Source organism: Myiozetetes cayanensis, unplaced genomic scaffold (genome assembly GCF_022539395.1).
Source record: "Myiozetetes cayanensis isolate MyiCay16 unplaced genomic scaffold, myiCay2020 scf6-25, whole genome shotgun sequence".
In the NCBI taxonomy this organism is placed as follows: Eukaryota; Metazoa; Chordata; class Aves; order Passeriformes; family Tyrannidae; genus Myiozetetes; species Myiozetetes cayanensis.
In genome coordinates this window covers 58646412-58665098 of record NW_026087853.1, presented here as the reverse complement: position 1 = coordinate 58665098, position 18687 = coordinate 58646412, and the positions used below count along the sequence as shown (strand labels likewise).

Genomic DNA, 18687 nt, shown 5'->3' with positions numbered 1-18687 from the left:
GCTTTCTAAATGATCACTGTACCACTACTGTGTACTGACTCGAGGTTTTGGAATCGAGAAGTAGCTTTAGGAAGCTGCTTTCAGTCCTTGGAAGCTGAAAAAAAAAAAAAACAAACCCCACAACAAAAATGAGAGGCTTTTGGAGTAGCTTGTCCCTATTTAAAAAGAAGGTAATTTTAGCAATATTTTTAAAAAGATCCAAAACCAAGAAAAAAGGGGGCCAGGATGCTCTGCACTGCCATAGAAGGTGACCTGGCTTATTTTTGGTTGTTTTCTTCCCAAGGCCAGTTAAACAAGCACTGTGCCTGTAGAAGACAGGGGGAAAAAAACCTGTCGTGAATAAAAGTAACTACCCCAGTCTGTTAAAGATTAATGTAGTGGAGCTTCCATCTTTGTCTTGGGCTGCAAAAATGGTGGCTGAATTATTAATTTACCAAATTAGAATAAGTGAAACCACGGAACTCTAGAGTGTGGTGAAGGGGCATAAACCAAAATAAAGCTTCCTTAGTGGGATTGAAGAGTTTTTTTTTTATACTGAAGCAAACTTAGGAAAAAAATCAATGATGTACAAATTACTTTTTTGCACAAAAACTTTGCTCTGTTTTGTTGCGTTTTAGGTGATTGATTCTGCACCCACACTTCAGTTCTTTTTCCCTTGAAGTAACAGTGAGGTCTTCATCCCTTAACCTCTGACAGTGGAAATCGAGCACTCATGTGGCTGCAAGAGAAGATGCACTAGGAAGGAACAAAGCCCTCCTTAGACTATGAATTAGCAAAAACAGGAATGAAAGCAATTGCGTAATCTATTATTTGGTTTTTAATTCCACTTTCTTTCTTTTAGTGTGGCCTCCCATTCTGCACTGGGTTTGGTTTTTATTCAAATACAGTATTTCTCTGAAGGGCAGGTTTTCTTTGAGATGCTACTTCCAAAGTTTTGCTAGTAAAAAAAAAAAAATCGGAGGCAAAATTGGATTGAGGCATTTGTTTCTGAAAACAGCGAAGGGCTTTAGGATCTCTGAAGTTCAGTGGCATGTATTGTATTCATATATTGTCGGAATGAAATGCTACTTTTTAAAAAGTCAGATCTTACAGGCTGTCTTCCAAGTAAATGATTTCCATAGGAAATATATTTTAAATATTATTTAAATATTTACTACTATTTAAAACGATTTTAAAACAGAAGAGCTAATACTATGGTCACAAAATGTCAGTGTGTCATCAACCATTTCTTATTTCGTTGCCAAGCACTTGACATTTGGTCTCTCTTTTACCCTGTTACATTACCTGTGCATTATAGAATGCACATCCTGCCATATTTTATTGTTTAAGCTAATATGAACATGTCATTGGTAATAAATGCATGTTTTCCTGCATATCTGCTCTACATATGGCAAAAATGAAGCTAGGGCTAATTAAGAGACACTTTATGCATTCTTAGTCCAGATTTTCAGGTGGTCCATAATACAATGTATGGAAATGTGAAAAAGGACAGTTTTGTACCATTCATGATGTTATTTACTGAACCCATTAAAGTGAAAACACTTTTTAAACAAAAACCTTATAATGCTTAGTCATTTATTGTTACAGTATCAAGCCTCGGAAAGTTAGATTGTTGGAAACAAATTGGCAGTTTAGATTACTTTTTCTGACTGCAGTGTGGAGAAGAACAGTTCCAGGGTTTGGGGTTGTTTTTCCACTATATTGCATGAATTGAGCATGTCTGGTTGATCTGGGATTTTTCCAGTTACGGGTTCTGAATGTTCTGAATTAATTTTCACAATGTATTTGCCAGGTCTTAAACTGCTGGTGATGAGTGAGGGTAAGATAGAGAATACTGCTGTAATTCAAGTGGGTTTTACCTACAGTATTTTCACTTGTTCTATTTCTTGCTAAATTAGAATATCATCTCTATGCATCTGTGGGAAGAAATGGTTACTCCAGAGAGTTTTGTTATATTTTTTCCCCCACGGGTGACAATGAATTACTCTGGATAGTCTTAAAGCTGTTTTTCCTTCAGACAGAGGGCTGAATCTCACGCTGTGAATATTGTCCATAAGATCTATGGCTGGAGAACAAGGAGAATCTGAAGGGCTGGAATATTTTCTTTTTTTTTTAATGGCTCTCTGTATAAGTTGCTTCCCAAACCAAGATGAGTATAAAGTGAGTCATTTGCCCATGAAGTTGATTGTTGTTTTCTCAAAACAAAACAAAACAAAACAAAAACCACAACAAAACAAACAAACAAAAAACCACTTTGGGAAGCAAGTAGGCAGAAAATGTCCTGTTGCAGGGTGGAAGCTGAAGATTTTGATACTGTGTTTCAGATATGTTATAATTTTATGAAGGGTTGTTGTTGTTTTATTTTTAAAAGTAAAAGCAAGGCAAGAAGCTGAATGTACACACTTTTTAAAAGAGAGCATCAGCTCCTGCTGTCAGCAGTTTGGGGGTAAGTATCTTGGGCAATCAAAATTACTTGCTTTGCATTAGGTATTTGCCTCTCCCATAGATAACCAACAAATCTTTGTTTCATTTCCAGAAAATGAAGTACAGAAACGTGTCTTAAAATTCTTTCTGTTTGATCTCTCACAAGAATACAGCACTAAATACAGAGAACAAGGTGTTTATAAAGGACAAAAATAAATGGTGAGTCAGGGAAAACAGCAAACAAAATTTCAGGGCTGTATTGTACCTCTTTTGCCCTGGGTATGTCTTAGGTTTCTGCTTTTAAAAGTTCCACTGGGCATTTTCTTTTGTGTGTGTGTGTTTTAGTTTGGGTTGGTTTGGTTGGGTTTTCTTAGCTTTTTGATGCCCAGAGGGAATCAGCAGTAACAGCAGAGCCAGGACTGAAGGAGCAGTTTAAGACCCTTGATTTTAGGGGGGAAAAAAATTGGGAATAATTTGGGAGGGCTCCTATGTATGTGATGGTTTGTACAAGGAGGAATCTAAGGGAGAAGAGGGGTGGGAAGCTGCAAGAAACATGGGGCAGATGTAGGAGGACATTGGAAAGGAAGAATTTGGGAAGTGAGAACACCCTGAAACAGCCCTTAGAGGAGGGGCGTTCAGTCAGTGAACAGGAGTGATGCAGATGTGTGAGCAATGAAGTCAGCAGGAACTGAGCTGCAAAACTTCCATCCAGTGAATTAACTTGAACTGCTGCAACTGAGCCCTGATGGAACGTGCTGACTGCTGATAATACAGTTTGTGTAACAGCTTCAGGCTCAGAGTAATTGTCATCTTTTAGACACACACAGGAGAATTTGTGCATCTGATTCTGTGTGTATGATAATGATTATAGATGGTAGTGGTCACTCTTAGATCCGGTCACTAATGCTTTGAATTTTAAAAATTCAATTTAAAAAGCTGTGATTGATTTTTTTTCATAGGTGCTTTTGGCTCAAATTATGAATAAATGAAGTTTCTTTTTATTCTACATGTGTTACTTGAAATCTTAAACTCTGTCACTGGAAGTACATGCTGTAGCCTTCTCACACTTCCAGGGCAAAAATTTAAGTAAAATTGTTTTGTTTTCCATCATCCTTTCCTCTCTAACCATGGTGGCTGCTGTTGTGACCTGTCTATGCATTATTTATGTATCAGATATTTTGGCTGGGACAACAGAAGGTAAATGATAGGATAATTGAATAAAAGCTGAAGCATCAATGTTTTATCATGAGGTTAGGTCAAATGGGCAAGTCATTCAAAGCTCTGGGAGTATAAGGATTTCAAGCAGCTTTGGTGGTTTCTGCAAGCTCCCAGATTTTTGGTGGTGGTCAGAATGCAGAAATCCCCGTCCCTCCAGCTTTCACAACACAAGACAGTAAGGGAACACTTCTTTGTTTCAGTGCAACGTCCAGCAACTTTGTTTAAACAGCCAGAGAGGTGGTTTGACCACAGTCAGTGGACTTTGTACTAAAGGAGTTGAAGAGAATGCTCACGTGTTCTGGGAGAATCCAAGTGTTGCAATTCTGGAACCAACTGGTTTAAAAAAACCCCACCAACCAGGTAATGAGAACTGCTTGTCCAGGGATTATTACTTCCTTTTTGACAGGCACTCTGCAAGTTCCTTTTGACCTTTAGTGGAGTGATAAAGCTCTCTGTGGGATCCTTCCAGGGCCATTTTCCCATTCTAAACTGTGGGCCTGGCAAAACATGGCATAATTGAGTTTGGTGGCCCCAGCACATTGCACTGTAATATAAAAGGTAAATTACAGATTCCTACTTCTAACATGCATAAACAATAAACCTGATTCTCTTCTCTAGAGCATAAGTGCTATGTAGCCAATTGCTAAAGAAGTCAAACCAAAGGGTCAAAATCAGGAATTCAGTTTTGCTCAGCAAATCCATTTAGATTTCTCATTTTCCTCCCCCTTCAGCTCCCTCTACCCTGGGGTAGCTCAGTTGTGTAGAGCACAGTGGTAATAATGCCAGGGCTATGGGTTTGATCCCTGTAAGGGCCATTCACTTACAAGTTGGGCTGGATGATCCTTGTGGGTCCCTTCCAATCAGAATATCCTGTGATTCTGTGATTCTATCCCATTAAACTGGTGCCACCAGTGACTGCTCACCTGGGGAGTGGGAACGTGGAACTTGTCGATGATAAGTTAGCACCTCACCATGCCTCAGGTGGACGTCACTGCTCATTCAGCTGGTCCTTCACAGGCTCTCCAGAGTTCTCCAAACTGGTGAGAGCTGCTCCCCTAATTCTTTGTGGCCTTTCCTCTTTCACAGCAATATGAGTTGGTGCCTTTGGGTTTGTGGTGCAGTGTACAGGAGTTTCACCTCTGGTCGGTGGCCGCAGCTCACCTGAGAACTGGTAACTCCCAGTGGGGCAGAGAGTGACTCCTCACATTTCAATTATTCAGTGTGTCTGATTGCACTTGCCCATTCTGGTTGAACAGGTTTGTGGTGTGTAGATGGCAGTGAGTCTTTACTGTTCTGTGAGGAGTTGTTATCCAAACAAGTGACCGTGCTGTCTCGTGGTGCAGTCAGCCTCTGGCTAGAGTACATAATCCTGCTTGGAAAATCCCAGAAAACCTCCTCAAGAGGCAAAAGTTGAAAAACCCATTTAAGGCAAAATCCTGTTAAATTTATTAATGAGGAGCCTCTGAGGAGCAGAGGCTTGTGACATCACTACTGGTGGTTTTGGTGACCTCACTAATAGTCTTTGCCCCCTGTGCGCTTCCATTTCCGTACCACAAACCGCCTCGGGTCATCCTGTCCACAACCTGCTCCCTTTCCCGGCGCTGTGTGCGGGCTCCAGGGAGTGCAGTTCCACCGGGGGTCACTGTGCACCAGCACAGGCTCCGTGCTGCTCCTCCCTGCCCTTCCCCTGCCACTGCCCTGCCTGCCTCAGTCCCGCAGGCACACTGGTATTCCAGCCCGGGAACGGGAGGATTGGAAGCATTGTGCCCCTGAACAATGTGCCTTTTGTCCACTCGCAGTCAAGTCACCCAGAAAGCTTCTGCCCTGGGAACTTTGTCTACTGTTCCAAAATGCCAGGGTGGAATCCTGACAGATTTCGCTTTGTTATCAAACACGGGAGTCGCGCCTGGGGAGTAAATGGTGCTCGTGCCAAGCCAGAGAGCAGCTTGCAAGTGGCTTCTCCGCGGTGGGACAGAGGTGGAGTTTGCTCTGGGTTGAATGCTGCTGGGTGGCATCCCTGTATCCCACAGAACCTGCTGCTACGTGGTCGTTTGTAATTCAGAGAGGAAACTGGGACTAAGTGGGGTGAATTGGTGGCTAACCTGCTCTGCACTGTAAAGGAGAGTGTCCGTCCTCTCCAGCCAGTGGAGTTCAGCCCCGAGAAGGGAGATTCACTGCAGGAATTCTGTCATCTGCCTTCACATCTGTCCAGTATATCAAACAGCCCTTTGCAATCCAATATTGACGAATAGCCGTTCATTTTCTTAAATTTGAGATTAATAGAGAAGGAAGAGAGTTTTCCAATTTTTATAGGTCCACTTGAGTATGAAAAAACAACCTGTTGGACTTGTACCTTCAAGGAATGAAGAGAGGAGATTTCATAATGTCATAATGATTGTGACCTAAAAAAATAGCAATTTCTGTAACTGAAGCTGTTCTTTTCCCTTACATGAGTATCTCTGTGTGACAGTGTGACATATGTTGAACTTTGTCTCGACATTTGTGAATGGAATGGAGCAACATTTTAAGGGTTATTGTTTAAAATGTTCTCCTTTCATCAGCTTCACCGCTGTAGAGAATACAGGCATTGTTGATACTTAAGTGGGGAAAAAACAGAAGAGTAACTGTTCTAAATAACTGGAATATTTTTCTGAATTTTTATGGTAATTATTAATGGCTGTGCTTCTTCAGAAACAGCCACAAAGGTTGGGTTCAAGAGATCCTCATGATTATGGCAATAAAGTTTTATGTATGTATGCATTTAAGCTGTGTTGACATGTACTTAATCTTTAAAGCTTATATTGTTATGGGAAGACATTTGAAATCCAAAGATAAAAGTTTGGTATAGGAGAGAGAGCCTTCTGACGTGTGAAATGTGTTATCAGCATTTGAAATGCAGAGTTCTGTGCTAACCATTAGGGAAAGCGGGATCTAAATTCTATTGAAAATAAGAAATTGGATAGTGTTTTTCTGCAAGAACCCCCCTTTATTTCGTAGCCAATTTTCAGTGACAAATCAATATCTATTATTGGCACTTGAAATCTGAATAATAATTGGAACATTAAACACTGCTTGGTTTTATAGCATCTTGTGTTCAATTATATCTCCTATATGATCCTTTTGTAGGTGGTAGGAGTATCTTGGCTGGAAATAAATTAAAATAGATTTTTATCTTGCTGTTCCTTGCTATAAAAGTTCTTTATGACAGCTGCAAAGGATCTGACATAACTGTACAAATTAAGACTCGGTTGCGTAATTTGTTAAAAATACATTTTTAGTCGCCCTAACTGTATCACGAAATTGTTGCTCTGTGCAGCTTCACACAACATTAATAGGCAGAGAGCCAACAGTAAAGCAGGAAAGCATTTTTATAAAATGGTGTTATTTTAAGAAAGACCAAAAGACAGCAGTTTTCAGCATCCTTTGATACCAGATATTGTATCAAATACCAGCAGTATTTTGACAAATCATTCTCTGGTGTAAGGTGTAATGTTGTTTTGAGGTGATCGGTGCACCTCCTATTTGAAAATGTTTGTGGTTTTAAATTCTCTCCAGGTTAGGTGAACCGCTGCAGAATGATTTGCTGCATCACTTTATTTCAACAAGCAGGCTAAAATAAATTATTTTTAAAAATTAAAATGAACTCTGGCATTCACCGATTTTCAATTCTATTTTGGCAATGCCTCAAAAAACTGCTACAAAAGGCCTCAAACTGCTACAAAAGTAGGGAATAATAAAATAGTGTATCATGGAAATCCCCACTAACCCATGCATTATGTGTTATTCTTAATGGCACCTGTGAGCCAAGACAACTTCTTTTTTAACATCTTCCCCCAAGAAAGAAACCTCTGTTTGTGACCTTCATTTTCAAAGGCTGGCATTTTGCTACAGTTTGAATAGGTTCCTTTTTCTCTGGGCCCAGCAATTCAAGACTTCCTTATCTGAAAACCTTCACAAGAACTTCCACTCCTAGAACTCCCATTATTAAATACTGTATTGCTCAGGCAATAAAACATGAAGAAGTTTGAGCGGGCTGAAGTTTCCCAGGGGATTTTGTTTTGCAAAACTGCCATCAACAGTTCAATAATCCGATAACTCAAAATTAATTTTTGCATCATCTTTGTAACGTCTTTATTGTTTGGTCTTTTATGTGCAGTATGTACCTCTGAGTTTGTATATCGTGGAGATCGATTTGGCTTTGTTCCTCTTGAAATCAGTCTGAAAACGTGATTGATTTTATGTCGTTCTAATACACTTTCATTGAGTAAGAATGAATTATCAAAATAATCCATACTTAGAAAATGATGGTGAATCTCCCAATAATTTGCTGCAGACAGTAGAAGAAAACTTCTATTACCGTGAAAGTGAATTTATTATTTCATTGCAGTGAGAAATGCCTGTTGCTATAATAAAGAGCTCATAGAAGACACCAGAGGAAAACTTCAACCATATGTGGGTGTTCAAGCCATACGTGCTGGTGACAGCCACGGACAGTGTTCACTTGTTCAGCCACCGTCACACACGAGGCCTGTGCTCAGGTTAACCCACAGGACTAGATCTGGCTGCTTTGGGGTTTTAAATGACATGGTAAATCAGGAGAGATTAATTAAGAGACACATGGAGCTCCTGGAGTGGGTCCACCAGAGTGCAGCGAGGATGATTGGGGGACTGGAGTATCTCTTACGAGGAAAGGCCGAGGGAGCTGGGTGTGTTCAGCCTCAAGAAGAGATGACTGAGAGAAGACCTCGTTAATGTGTGTAACTATTTAAAGGGTGGGTGTCAGAGGATGGATCCAGACTCTGCTCGGTGGTGCCAAGCAACTGGACAAGGGGCAACGGGCAGAAACTGATGACAGGAAGTTTCACCTTAGCATGAGGAAGAACTTCTTTACAACAGATTGCCCAGTGGAGTTGCACTCACTGCTGCCTATGGATCCCACAGTTCTTATTTGGAGGGCTGTGTACAGTTCTGGGCTCCTCAGTACAAGAAAGACAAGCTACTGGAGAGGATCCACAGAGATGATGAGGGAGCTGGAGCACGTTCCTTAACAAGAAGAGACTGTGGGAGCTGGACCTGCTTAGTCTAGAGAAGACTGAGAGGGCATTTCATCAATACATATAAATTTCCCAAAGGCAGTGGTGCCTGGAGACAGGACGAGGAGCAGCGGCCATAAACTAGAACACAAGAAGCTCCACCTCAACACGAGCCAAAACTTCTTCCCCCTGAGGATGGCAGAGCACTGGAGCAGGCTGCCCAGGGAGGTCGTGGAGTCTCCAGGGACGTTCAAACCAGAGCTGGATACGTTCCTGTGCCACCTGCTTCAGGTGACCCTGCCTTGGCAGGGGGGCTGGACTGGACGATCTGCAGAGAGCTCTTCCATCTCCGGAGATTCTGTGATTGTTCAGGAAACTAAACCGCGTCGGCGGGCAGGCGGGCAGCGCCCGGAGGAGGCACACCGGGCCGTCGCTGCCTTTTGTGCCCCGGGCTCGGGCACCTCCCCGGGGCGTGGGTGCGGCAGCTCCGCCCCCGCGGGTCCCTCCCTGAGCCGCGGGCCCGCCCGGCTCCGGCACATCGCGGGGACGGAGCTCGCCATGGCCACGGTGCGGGAGAAGGCGGCCGCCCTGAACCTCAGCGCCGTCTGCAGCCCCGCCGCCAGGCCCCCGGGTACGGCCGGGGAGAGCGGGGATGGGGGGAACGGGGAGCAGGGAAGGGGGCGAGGGGCTGCCCGCACTCGGGACGGGACGGGACGGGACGGGGCTGTCCCGCCGTGGGATGGGGGCTGGAGCCGTCCCGCTCCCCGCCGGCTGCGGCCCCGTGCGGCGCCTTTCCCGGCTCCCAGAGGTTCAAAAGTTGGCCGCGCTCCGGACCCGGGAGGCGCTTCCTCAGGGGGGCCCCGTCCGGGATGTGCCGGCACCGGAGCAGCTCCGGGACAGGGAGAGAGAGCCCCGGCAGAGCCCGGAGCTGCGGGCGGGGAGGGGGACGGGGAAATGCGGGGCAGCTGCGTGGCCAGAGAGCGGGCTGGGGTGCAGAGCAGGTGGCGCTCGCTGGGAGATGGTTTTTGGTTTTCTTTCCTACCTCCAGCGCCTTAACTTTGTGGAATCTTGTAACCTTGGCGCCACGCGTGTACCTCCCTCAAGTCTCTTCTGCGGTGTTGTAAGGCAGAGGCGATAAAGCCGTGGTTAGTAGTAAAACAGGTCGTATGTGTTGGTATTTATTTTAGCAACGGAAGCCAGTGTTGGTGTGTGTGTTTGGTGGTGTCGAGCTTGGGCTGTTTTTTCCTTCTGAAGAGGTCAGTCTGCTGTTCAGGTGTAGGGGTTGAAAGGGAATTATGCGTCCTGTTGAGTTTTTTTTCTGCCTGCCTGAAGGTGTCATCAGGTTAAAGTAGCAGCAGGTGTGTGTGCCTTGTCTGTCTTGTACGTTTAAAACTTTGGAAACTGTGGGTTCTGGAAGATTTCTACCTTGGCTGGCTCAATGCTGTGCATTAAAAAGCTTTTTTTTTTGTTTGTTTGTTTTTTCCCGTGACATGAATCTTTTCAGAAAGATAACTGTTGCTGCCCTTTATAAGTGTCGGTGTGTTCAAATTGTATTGTATTCTCTGCTTCCCCATCAGTCTTTACTGCGCTCTCTACCTTCCCGTCTCCCTGTGCTAATTTGGTAATTTCTGGGCTTTCTGGTAGATGGAGATCAGCTGGAAACACTGGTGTCCCAAACTGGAATACAATTCTCTAAGTAAAACCACTTCAGACTAAACAGAACAGGGAAAAAAAAAAAAAAGACACCTCCTGCATCTCTGTGGAAAATGCTCATGGTAATATGTTCCAGAAGGAGTTGCATGTTGTTTTTTTTCAAACACTGCATGGCACTGTTAATTCATTTGGTTTGAGGTCTGTCACAATCCCAGATGGCCTTCTGTAGGATTGCTGCCAGCTCTTCATTCCATATTTTGTCCTTCAGCTTTTGATTTCCCTCTTCTTCCTCTGTTTTCCTCTCTTACTAAATTATTCATCTGACTTACTGAAAAACATGTTTTCTAATTCCAGTCTCTCTGGTGGCTGCAGCCCTTCCCAGTTAGGTGCCACCTGTAAACTTCGTGTTTTCAAGTCCTTGTGGAGCCTGAGTGTAGCCTCTGGTCAAACTGTTGGCTGCTGGCACATTGCTCTAATCAGACTGGTAAATGAGTAATAGTGCAGTGGCTTTACTGGGGGAGGGAAGGCTCAAGGAAGTGGCACTGAGCACACAGAGCCAAGGTCTCAGCAGGACCTTGTTTGGTGGGACAAGTGTCTCAGGAGAATCCTTGAACGTGTTAGTGATGTGCTAATAAGCACTGATACTGGGGAGCTGGTGTGTGTGCGCAGTCCTGCAGGAAACGAGGTTTTGATGTGTCTCTTCATCCCTGCTCCCCTCTTCCCTGCCCAGCTGGGGAGTGTTAGGAGAGGAACTAACAGGGCAGTTGCCGGTTCATGGCTGTGGGACACGCGTGCCCAGGAGTAGGTTCTACAAGTGTCACCGTTAGGTGACAGAGGGACACACAAAAGGGCAGTGCCAAAAAGAGAGGCTGAAGAAAACAGGAACTCGTGGTCGAAAAGCTTTAGGCTGATGTAGTCAGAGGAACCACCAGAGAGAGAGACACACACACGGCAGACAGACCTGCTAAGGAAGTAACAAAGTGCTAATGCACGAGCAACCCAAGCCAAAGTGGAAGTCTCAAAGATTTTTGAATCCTTAGGAGATTCATGAGAGCTAGGAGGCGGAAAGGGGGCTGTTCTGTTCTAGCTGCAGCATGAATTCAGCCTTTGTTGTCTCTGTTCTCAGGCTTTAGCTTGGCTCAGAAGCCGTTTGGAGCGACGTACGTCTGGAGCAGCATTATCGGCGCTCTCCAAACCCAAGTGGAAGTGAAGAAGCGCCGCCAGAACCTGAAGTGCTACCACGACTGCTTCATTGGCTCGGATGCTGTGGATGTGGTGTTTGCCCATCTCCTGCAGAACAAGTATTTCGGGGATGTGGACATTTCCCGCGCCAAGGTGGTGCGCGTGTGCCAGGCGCTGATGGACTACAAAGTGTTCGAGGCTGTTTCCACGAGGGTCTTCGGGAAGGACAAGCGCTCTGTGTTTGAGGACAGCAGCAGCAGCCTCTACAGGTTCACAAATGCCTCGAGCCAAACAGAACTTGATAAAGACTACCTGCAGTGCACCCCACAAAGGTCAGTGCGTGGAGCGTGAAGGGAAGGATTCCTTTAAAAACGACGTGAAGTGTTGTGGGGGAGAGAAGGGAAAACTGCTGTGCAATTACAGGACCTGGGGGGGGGAAATAGATACTGCACACATGAGGTGTTTGTGGGTGGAAGACAGGTAGGAAGGAGCAATTTGAAGAGAGTAAATCACTCAGCCTGCGTAGTTACTTGTTTTCTGTGGCTGTTATCACATTGCCTTGGGGGAGGGAGGTAGGAGGGTAGAAATTAAGTGCATTTTGATAGTGGTCTAAAGCCATATAACCACCTGGAATTCAGGTGCATCAAACAGGAATAATGCAACAGAGCAATCTTTAGTCACTGCACATCTGGCTCTGGCGTAAACCACTAATCCATGCATCTTTTAAAAGAAAAATTGTTTTCTCCTTTCATCATCTTGGCTTCTCTAGACTTCAAATTTAGCTTTTCTTTTATCCTCTTCTTTATGCATGTATGACTTCTTCCTAGCCTATGTGGCAGGCTGTTTTGCTGTTTATACAGTTAATACAATAGTTTTAGCAATATGCACTCTTGAAAATTGCAAATGTTACTGACCTGAAAAAAAACCCTCCTTATGTGATTGACCTGTTAATGAGAGTAGCAAATATGAACTTGAATGCATCAACCCTGATGAAAATATTACAGAAACAGAATGAAAATAGTTTCTTGGTCTGTCTTCTCCCCTCTGTACTAAATCAAACAGTCCCAAGTCTTTATTTGGAAAGAGGAGAATTTGCAAGAGATAATAACACTTTAATCAAGTGTGGTACTTACAAATATTTTCATTACAAGGTTGTTAAAGCAGACTTAGAACATATTGGACAAACAGTCATTAAACAGGACTATTCATGTTTTATTATTGTTGAATGAAGGTGGTTTTCTTCTGGGCAGGGCACAGATCCATTGGGTTACTGTTCTTCATTTAGAGAAAGGAACAGATCCATCGATCCATGCACTTTGTCACATCCATAGGAAGGACAGTGGGCATCGGAAGGATTTTTGCAGTGCCCTAGACCAAAGAAACCCTGGGAGTTGAAATGAAATAGATATGCTTGGAGGAATGATAATTTTGGGGCTGGAGCAGTACCTCTGTCTGCTCCACAGCCTGTGCAGGCAGTTGTGAGAAGAACTGGCCAACACACAGAAGCAGGGGTGGCAGGTTTCTGAAGGCTTCCATTAGCATGAACAAGCCCCATAACTCTGGAGCAATCACCTCCTTGGTTTTTCAAGAACACCTCTAAATGTTTGTCCCTGCTTCACTATCATGGATGTCTTAAAACTCTGGAAGTTTTGAGGGGGGAATCCTATTGGGGTTTGGAAAATTAATTTCCCCTGCTTAACCATTTATGCTCTTAAACTTTCTCTGTGGTAATTGAAGTAGCTGTGACAAGTTCTAAGGGAGGAACTGTGCACACAACTGTTACATGCAATTAATTCTTTAAGGTATATCATGTTCTCCTGGATGACTTGGACAAAGGAAGTGTCAGGCAGGAGAGAAGAAGATACTGTAAATATCTCTATAGGAGAGAACACTTTTTAATCTTGGCACAGTTATCCATATCTATATGTTGCAGGATATGTTTGGTTATCCATATGTGTGGATAGAGATATTATATAAAATCTGTTTCTAATCTCAGACACGAAAAGAGCATGTTGTTCCACTCCACTCCTGTCAAACCGGAAAACTTGGAGGATCTTTGGGAAAACCTGAGTCTAAAGCCTGCAAATACCCCTCAAGTAAACATCTCGGATAGTTTGTCCCGTCGAGGTGAGCCAAATAATGTCACAGTCGTTTGTCTGTGGGAGGAGGAAGGTAAATCTGTAGGACTGGAAAGACTTATGCCTGTCAGATTGGAGAGGGAGACAAACTGACTCTCATAGTACTTGGTTTTGAACAGCATGTCGTGAAAAGGCAGTAGTCAACTGTCAGCTAGAACTCCTCCCTGGCTTTTGAACTATCTGCACATCCAGCACTCCTTCAGTACTGTGTGAAACCATTCTTGACAACTCATGTCTGTCTCTTTTGGATTAAACTATGATCTAATGTGTTTTTTTCCCCTTGGTTGAAAATGCTAATGCACCCTAGAAATTGTGCTTTCATCATGGGGAACCATCCTAGGCAGCTGTGATAAGGACAGTGTCACTATTAACCTTTTTTTTTATATATATCTTATCCAGAACAACGATTGTTTGCAAATTAGAGCACAAAGACTGTAAGGCCCTTCAAAGTCACCCAAAAAGCAGTTCCCCCACACCTGTAGTTAAGTATAACAAACGGGTGATTCTTGCCTTTTGTGGTGATAAAAGGCACTTCAAGATGATAAGGGCCACGTGCTTTGCCACAGTAAATCTCTGTGTTAGTAACATTAATCTGGTAGGTTAGGCCTGATGGGAGGAAAGGGAGTTGTCCTTTTCTCCTAATCCGTTTTTGCACTTGCTGAGTCTCCACGTGCTTTGTGTATCCGCCCTTCCCAGTCATTAATGAAGTGTGGCAGGAGCAAACAATCGCTCGGCTGCTGCAGCTGGTCGACCTTCCCCTCCTGGAGTCTCTGCTGGAGCACCAAGAGATCAGACCTCAGCTCCCCCAGCCAAGGAAGGGAGCTGGGTATGTCATCACCAGCAACTACCTGGACAGAGAGATTCTCAAGGCTTTCAGTGACTCGCAGTAAGTGTTCACTGCTCTCCTCTGCAGCTTGGAAAACACTTTTTGCTTTCGTGGCAGTGTGAGGCACAGCTGATCTTTGGGTAGAAATGTAGTAGTCTCAGTCCTGCGGGTAGGACTGAGCAGGCACTTTGCTCCCTGTTGGGCTTGACTGGAATAACTGGTAAATAACAATTGCTTAGCTCTAAGCCAGAGTGGTGAGATAATTGCTGCTCAACACTGGAATGGTTTTTGAATGCCATGATGGTATTCAGAGGGGAAATTCTTTGCTGCATTGAGGGAAGAACAGAGCTTTTTACTACTGACCTGAAAGTTTTCCCTTAGAACATTTTTGAGGGAGTAGTTTAGTTCCTCCTACTGTATTAAAAGAGCCAAGAATGCTGAGCTTGAGACTGTGCCTAGAGTTAAAAACATTGTCTGAACAACTTCTACCAGTCTGAATCAGATCAGGGTTCATGTTTCTGTTTATCCAGCAGTAATTATGTCCTTATCTCACAGCAGAGGACATCACTGACTTTAGGTTTAACTGCTTGTGACTGTTTACCTGTGTGGGTTACTAATTCCTCATCTTGATTAAATACATAACAAGGAGGTATATGACTGTGATCCACCTGAGTGTGTCAGGTGAAGTGTCTTGTGTGTGTGTGTGTGAGAATTTCTAATGTATTTAAGTACTTACACATGCAGTTTTCCCTGGGATTGACAAACCAGTCTGCCTGCTTTCTGTGCAAAGCAAAGCAACCAGCTCTGGAAGGCGCCTGTGGGCAGTGCCACAGACCTGAACCCCCCCTGTCTTCCAGGACAGACGAATGGCTCTCGGCAGCAATAGATTGCTTGGAATACCTTCCGGATCATATGGTGGTAGATATCAGCAGGAACTTGCCTGATCAGCCAGATCAGGCAGACACGTGGAAGCTGCTGCTGTTTGACAATATTGGTAGATACTACAGCCAAAAAAAGGAGCCGCTGTTGAGCCACGCACCTGAAATCCATCTAGGAATTGCAGAACTATTAGGTAAGTAAAATAAAGCTGTATAGATGTTTTGTACCCCATTCACAACTTTTCCCCCCCTTTTTTTTTTTTTACACAGAAATGCTACTTAAATTTTGCTTAGACAACATTTTAGAAAGCCTTTGATGTTTTAGTCATCAATTAACATCTCATCCCTGTTCTCTCCCTGTTCATTTTTCACACTGCTTCTTCTTCCATGGGATTAGTTTGTCCTGTTGCATTTATAGCCCATTCCTCCTCCCTACATGATAAAAGGAGAATATTAGTACAACCTACTTCATTTTAATAATTCACACATCTAAAATGGCTATTCTGCATAGTAAGGCAAATTAAAACTTACCCCAGCTCCACAGAGTGGTTTGAAGTTAATTCCTCAAACTAGCCCATGTATCAAGAACATATTTCTCATTTTTTGGGAGATCTTTGTTTCCACAACAAGAGGCCATTCATTTCTTTAACAGAACCATTTTCTCTTTGCAATTATTTCATGTCCCATTCAAGATGGCTGAACTGTAATTGAACTTAATTGCAAGTGAGCCTACTTAAATACCAGTCTGCAAGTCTGTATGTGGGATGTTCTCAGACTGCCTGCAAGCAGCTCTCATCAACCTGTGAGAAGTTTTTGTGAGAATTAATGGCTTAGTTTGACCAGTTCTGTGTAGAGAGATGAAGGGTCTCTTCAGTGGCTAATTTAGGTGTTTCATTGCAACGTTTGTTTAAATCGATATGGCAATAGGGTACCCTTGTCTCTCCCCAGTGAATGGGAAGATGGAGCAATCTTTAGAAGCTCTTCAGCTGTATTTGAAACTTCTGGACAGCCAAGTCAGGGAGGAGTTCAGGAGACTGTTGTACTTCATGGCTGTTGCAGCACACAGTTCTGAGCTCAAACTGCAGAAGGAGGTAAGTGTGTGCTTAACAGATGCTTTACACTTACTGAAATCTAGAGGTCACAGGCACCGGTAGGAAAACGTGTTTGTAGCTTAAATATGTGGCTACAGGAAGAGCAGTGACTCTGGAAGAACAACGAGGAAGGGGGAGACTAATTCTCCTCTTTTCGTCCTTAATTCACTTTGTCCTTCAGAGTGACAACAGGATGGTCGTGAAAAGAACATTCTCCAAAGCTATTATCAACAATAAAAACTTATCCAGAGGGAAAACTGACCTCCTGATCTTGTTCCTGGTGGACAACCAAAGAGATGTGTTAAAGGTAAGAGCTAGGAAATGACCAGGCTTTGGCTAATCTTATATACCTGTGCAGAATTGCCTTTCCAAACTTATGGTGCACTGTCTTCTCTTTCCCTTCAAGATCCCAGGGACACTGCATAAGATGGTCAGCAACAAACTGCTGGCTCTGCAGAAAGGCCAGGATCCCAGTAAGATAACAGGTAACAGTCCGAACAGAGCTCTTCAATCTTGTCACGCCCCCAAATGAGAAATCGGTGCTGCAAAAAGTACCTGCTGTGACACTGACTGATTTGACTCTGGAGGAGGGTGGGTCTGTGGAATCTCGAGGGTGGCTGAGTGTGGTGTTAACTCTCTGAATGTCTCCTGCTTCCTTTTAGGCTACACCTTTTGCCAAAAGCTCGATGAAAGAGAGTATCGCTCCAATACGGAGAAGACCACAAAAGATGAGCTGTTGTCCCTGTTGAAAGCGATTGATGAAGACTCAAAGCTCTCTGACAAAGAGAGAAAGAGACTGCTAGATCAGTTTCATAGCAGCAATCCAAGTATTTTTATGCAGTATTTTGGAGATAGAGTTACTAATATGTGTGTGTGAGGCTTTAAATATAGATTACTTTGTATACTCCAGCATTGAAAACACTAATATATTTGTAAATTTTTGTATTCATGTATTCTGCCTAATAAAATTATTTTGTGGAAATAGATGGAATTTATTCAGTTATTACCAAAGCCAACAGTACAAAAGTGGCCTTTGTTTATAGTTTAGCTTTGCTCATTCTTAATTGCTATAGGACCATATAATAATCCATATAGGACCAAAATAATCCATCCTTTTCCTCACCTAAAGCCAAGTCTATTGACTCCCTTTATTCAAATATCAAAATTCCTGAGATGGAAGACACCGTGAATGAAATGTCTCTGTCACCTTTTACCCCAGCACTGAATCTTATGCTGAACATTATTTTTTTTTCTAATTTGCCTTGCATTATGTGACTGACACGTGTAGCATTGATCTTTGAGTTTCTATGTAATGGCCAGAGCTGAATAACATCTCCTGCTTGATGTTCCACAGCTTTCCTTCCAGCTTCCCAGCTAACTGCGCTGTGCACGTGCATGACAACTTACTGTGCTGTTCTAAGCTCAAATGGCACCATACTGAGGAACTCACTCTCCTGGGATGGTAAAAGATATTCTGGAGGTTTTAAATCAGTCTGGCTTTGGTTGCCACAGGATGGACTGTTTATGGCTGGTTATCTTCATCCCTGCAGTGTTTTGCTCTGACTGTAACTCTTATTGATGGCACCAGCTGTAATTAGAAAAGAGCTGGAGCGGAGGAAGGGCCTTTGGCTTGTCTTGTGGCTGTATATTTTATCTGTGTCTGGTCTACGGTGGAAATCCCAAGCTTTGCAGCACAGGAAAGTGCAGGCAGATACAGAGCACGATTAGAGATCTAATTTTGGCTTTGTGGGGTTATCTTTGGGATGGTATCAGCCAAACTTTGTTACGGCTGCTGTTGAAAGAAATAACAAATTTTGTTCTATTTGGGAACAAAAGCTGGTTTAATTATGACATCAAGGTAGTAATAACTGTTACAAACACACAGTGATCTGATTTTTAAAGACACAGCCCTATGTGAGATGCTGTAATGTGTCTGCCTAAGTAACTCTTCAGTCATTAGTGGTGTCTGGTGCCAGTGGCCCAAGTGCTTTCTGTGAAACAGAGCTGAGGGCTTGGTGTGCAATAGGACAATGTGTTCTGTTGTCCTGATGGGGGATGGATGACAAACGTGGGAAAAGCTTATTCTAGTCAGTTAGAAAGGACTTCTAAAAATTATCCAGTTCTAGTAGTGTGTGTGTGGGGAAGTATAACCCTTTTTAGTAGTTATATTTTGTAGTTCTTAGTCTTAACTGAAAGCTTTTTATTATAAATGTACTTCCTCAGAAAAGTTGGCTTAACTCTCAC

General features: G+C 43.4%; 1 protein-coding gene across 3 annotated transcripts; it reads left to right on the top strand.

The window, feature by feature from the left end:
• Positions 1-269: 269 nt before the first annotated feature.
• DEPDC7 (DEP domain containing 7) lies at positions 270-17425 on the top strand. Of its 3 annotated transcripts, XM_050335317.1 has the most exons (11): positions 270-2446; positions 2537-2643; positions 3843-4002; positions 11455-11842; positions 13507-13637; positions 14345-14534; positions 15332-15546; positions 16301-16443; positions 16625-16750; positions 16850-16928; positions 17106-17425. In XM_050335317.1, exons 2-11 carry the CDS (start codon positions 2641-2643, stop codon positions 17318-17320), a joined length of 1650 nt encoding a protein of 549 aa, XP_050191274.1. In that variant the 5' UTR covers positions 270-2446; positions 2537-2640; the 3' UTR covers positions 17321-17425. The 3 variants fall into 3 exon arrangements, with proteins under 3 accessions (XP_050191274.1, XP_050191273.1, XP_050191275.1); XM_050335316.1 differs by lacking the exons at positions 270-2446; positions 2537-2643; positions 3843-4002 and adding an exon at positions 9096-9306; XM_050335318.1 differs by lacking the exons at positions 270-2446; positions 2537-2643; positions 3843-4002 and adding an exon at positions 9691-10450.
• The last annotated feature ends 1262 nt before the right edge of the window (positions 17426-18687 follow it).

What these genes read in the sequence shown, in the direction of transcription:
- DEPDC7 (XM_050335317.1), top strand. An exon ending in AGGAATTGCAGAACTATTAG is followed by an intron (nt 15,547 to 16,300) that starts GTAAGTAAAATA and finishes GTCTCTCCCCAG; the next exon opens with TGAATGGGAAGATGGAGCAA. An exon ending in GGATCCCAGTAAGATAACAG is followed by an intron (nt 16,929 to 17,105) that starts GTAACAGTCCGA and finishes GCTTCCTTTTAG; the next exon opens with GCTACACCTTTTGCCAAAAG.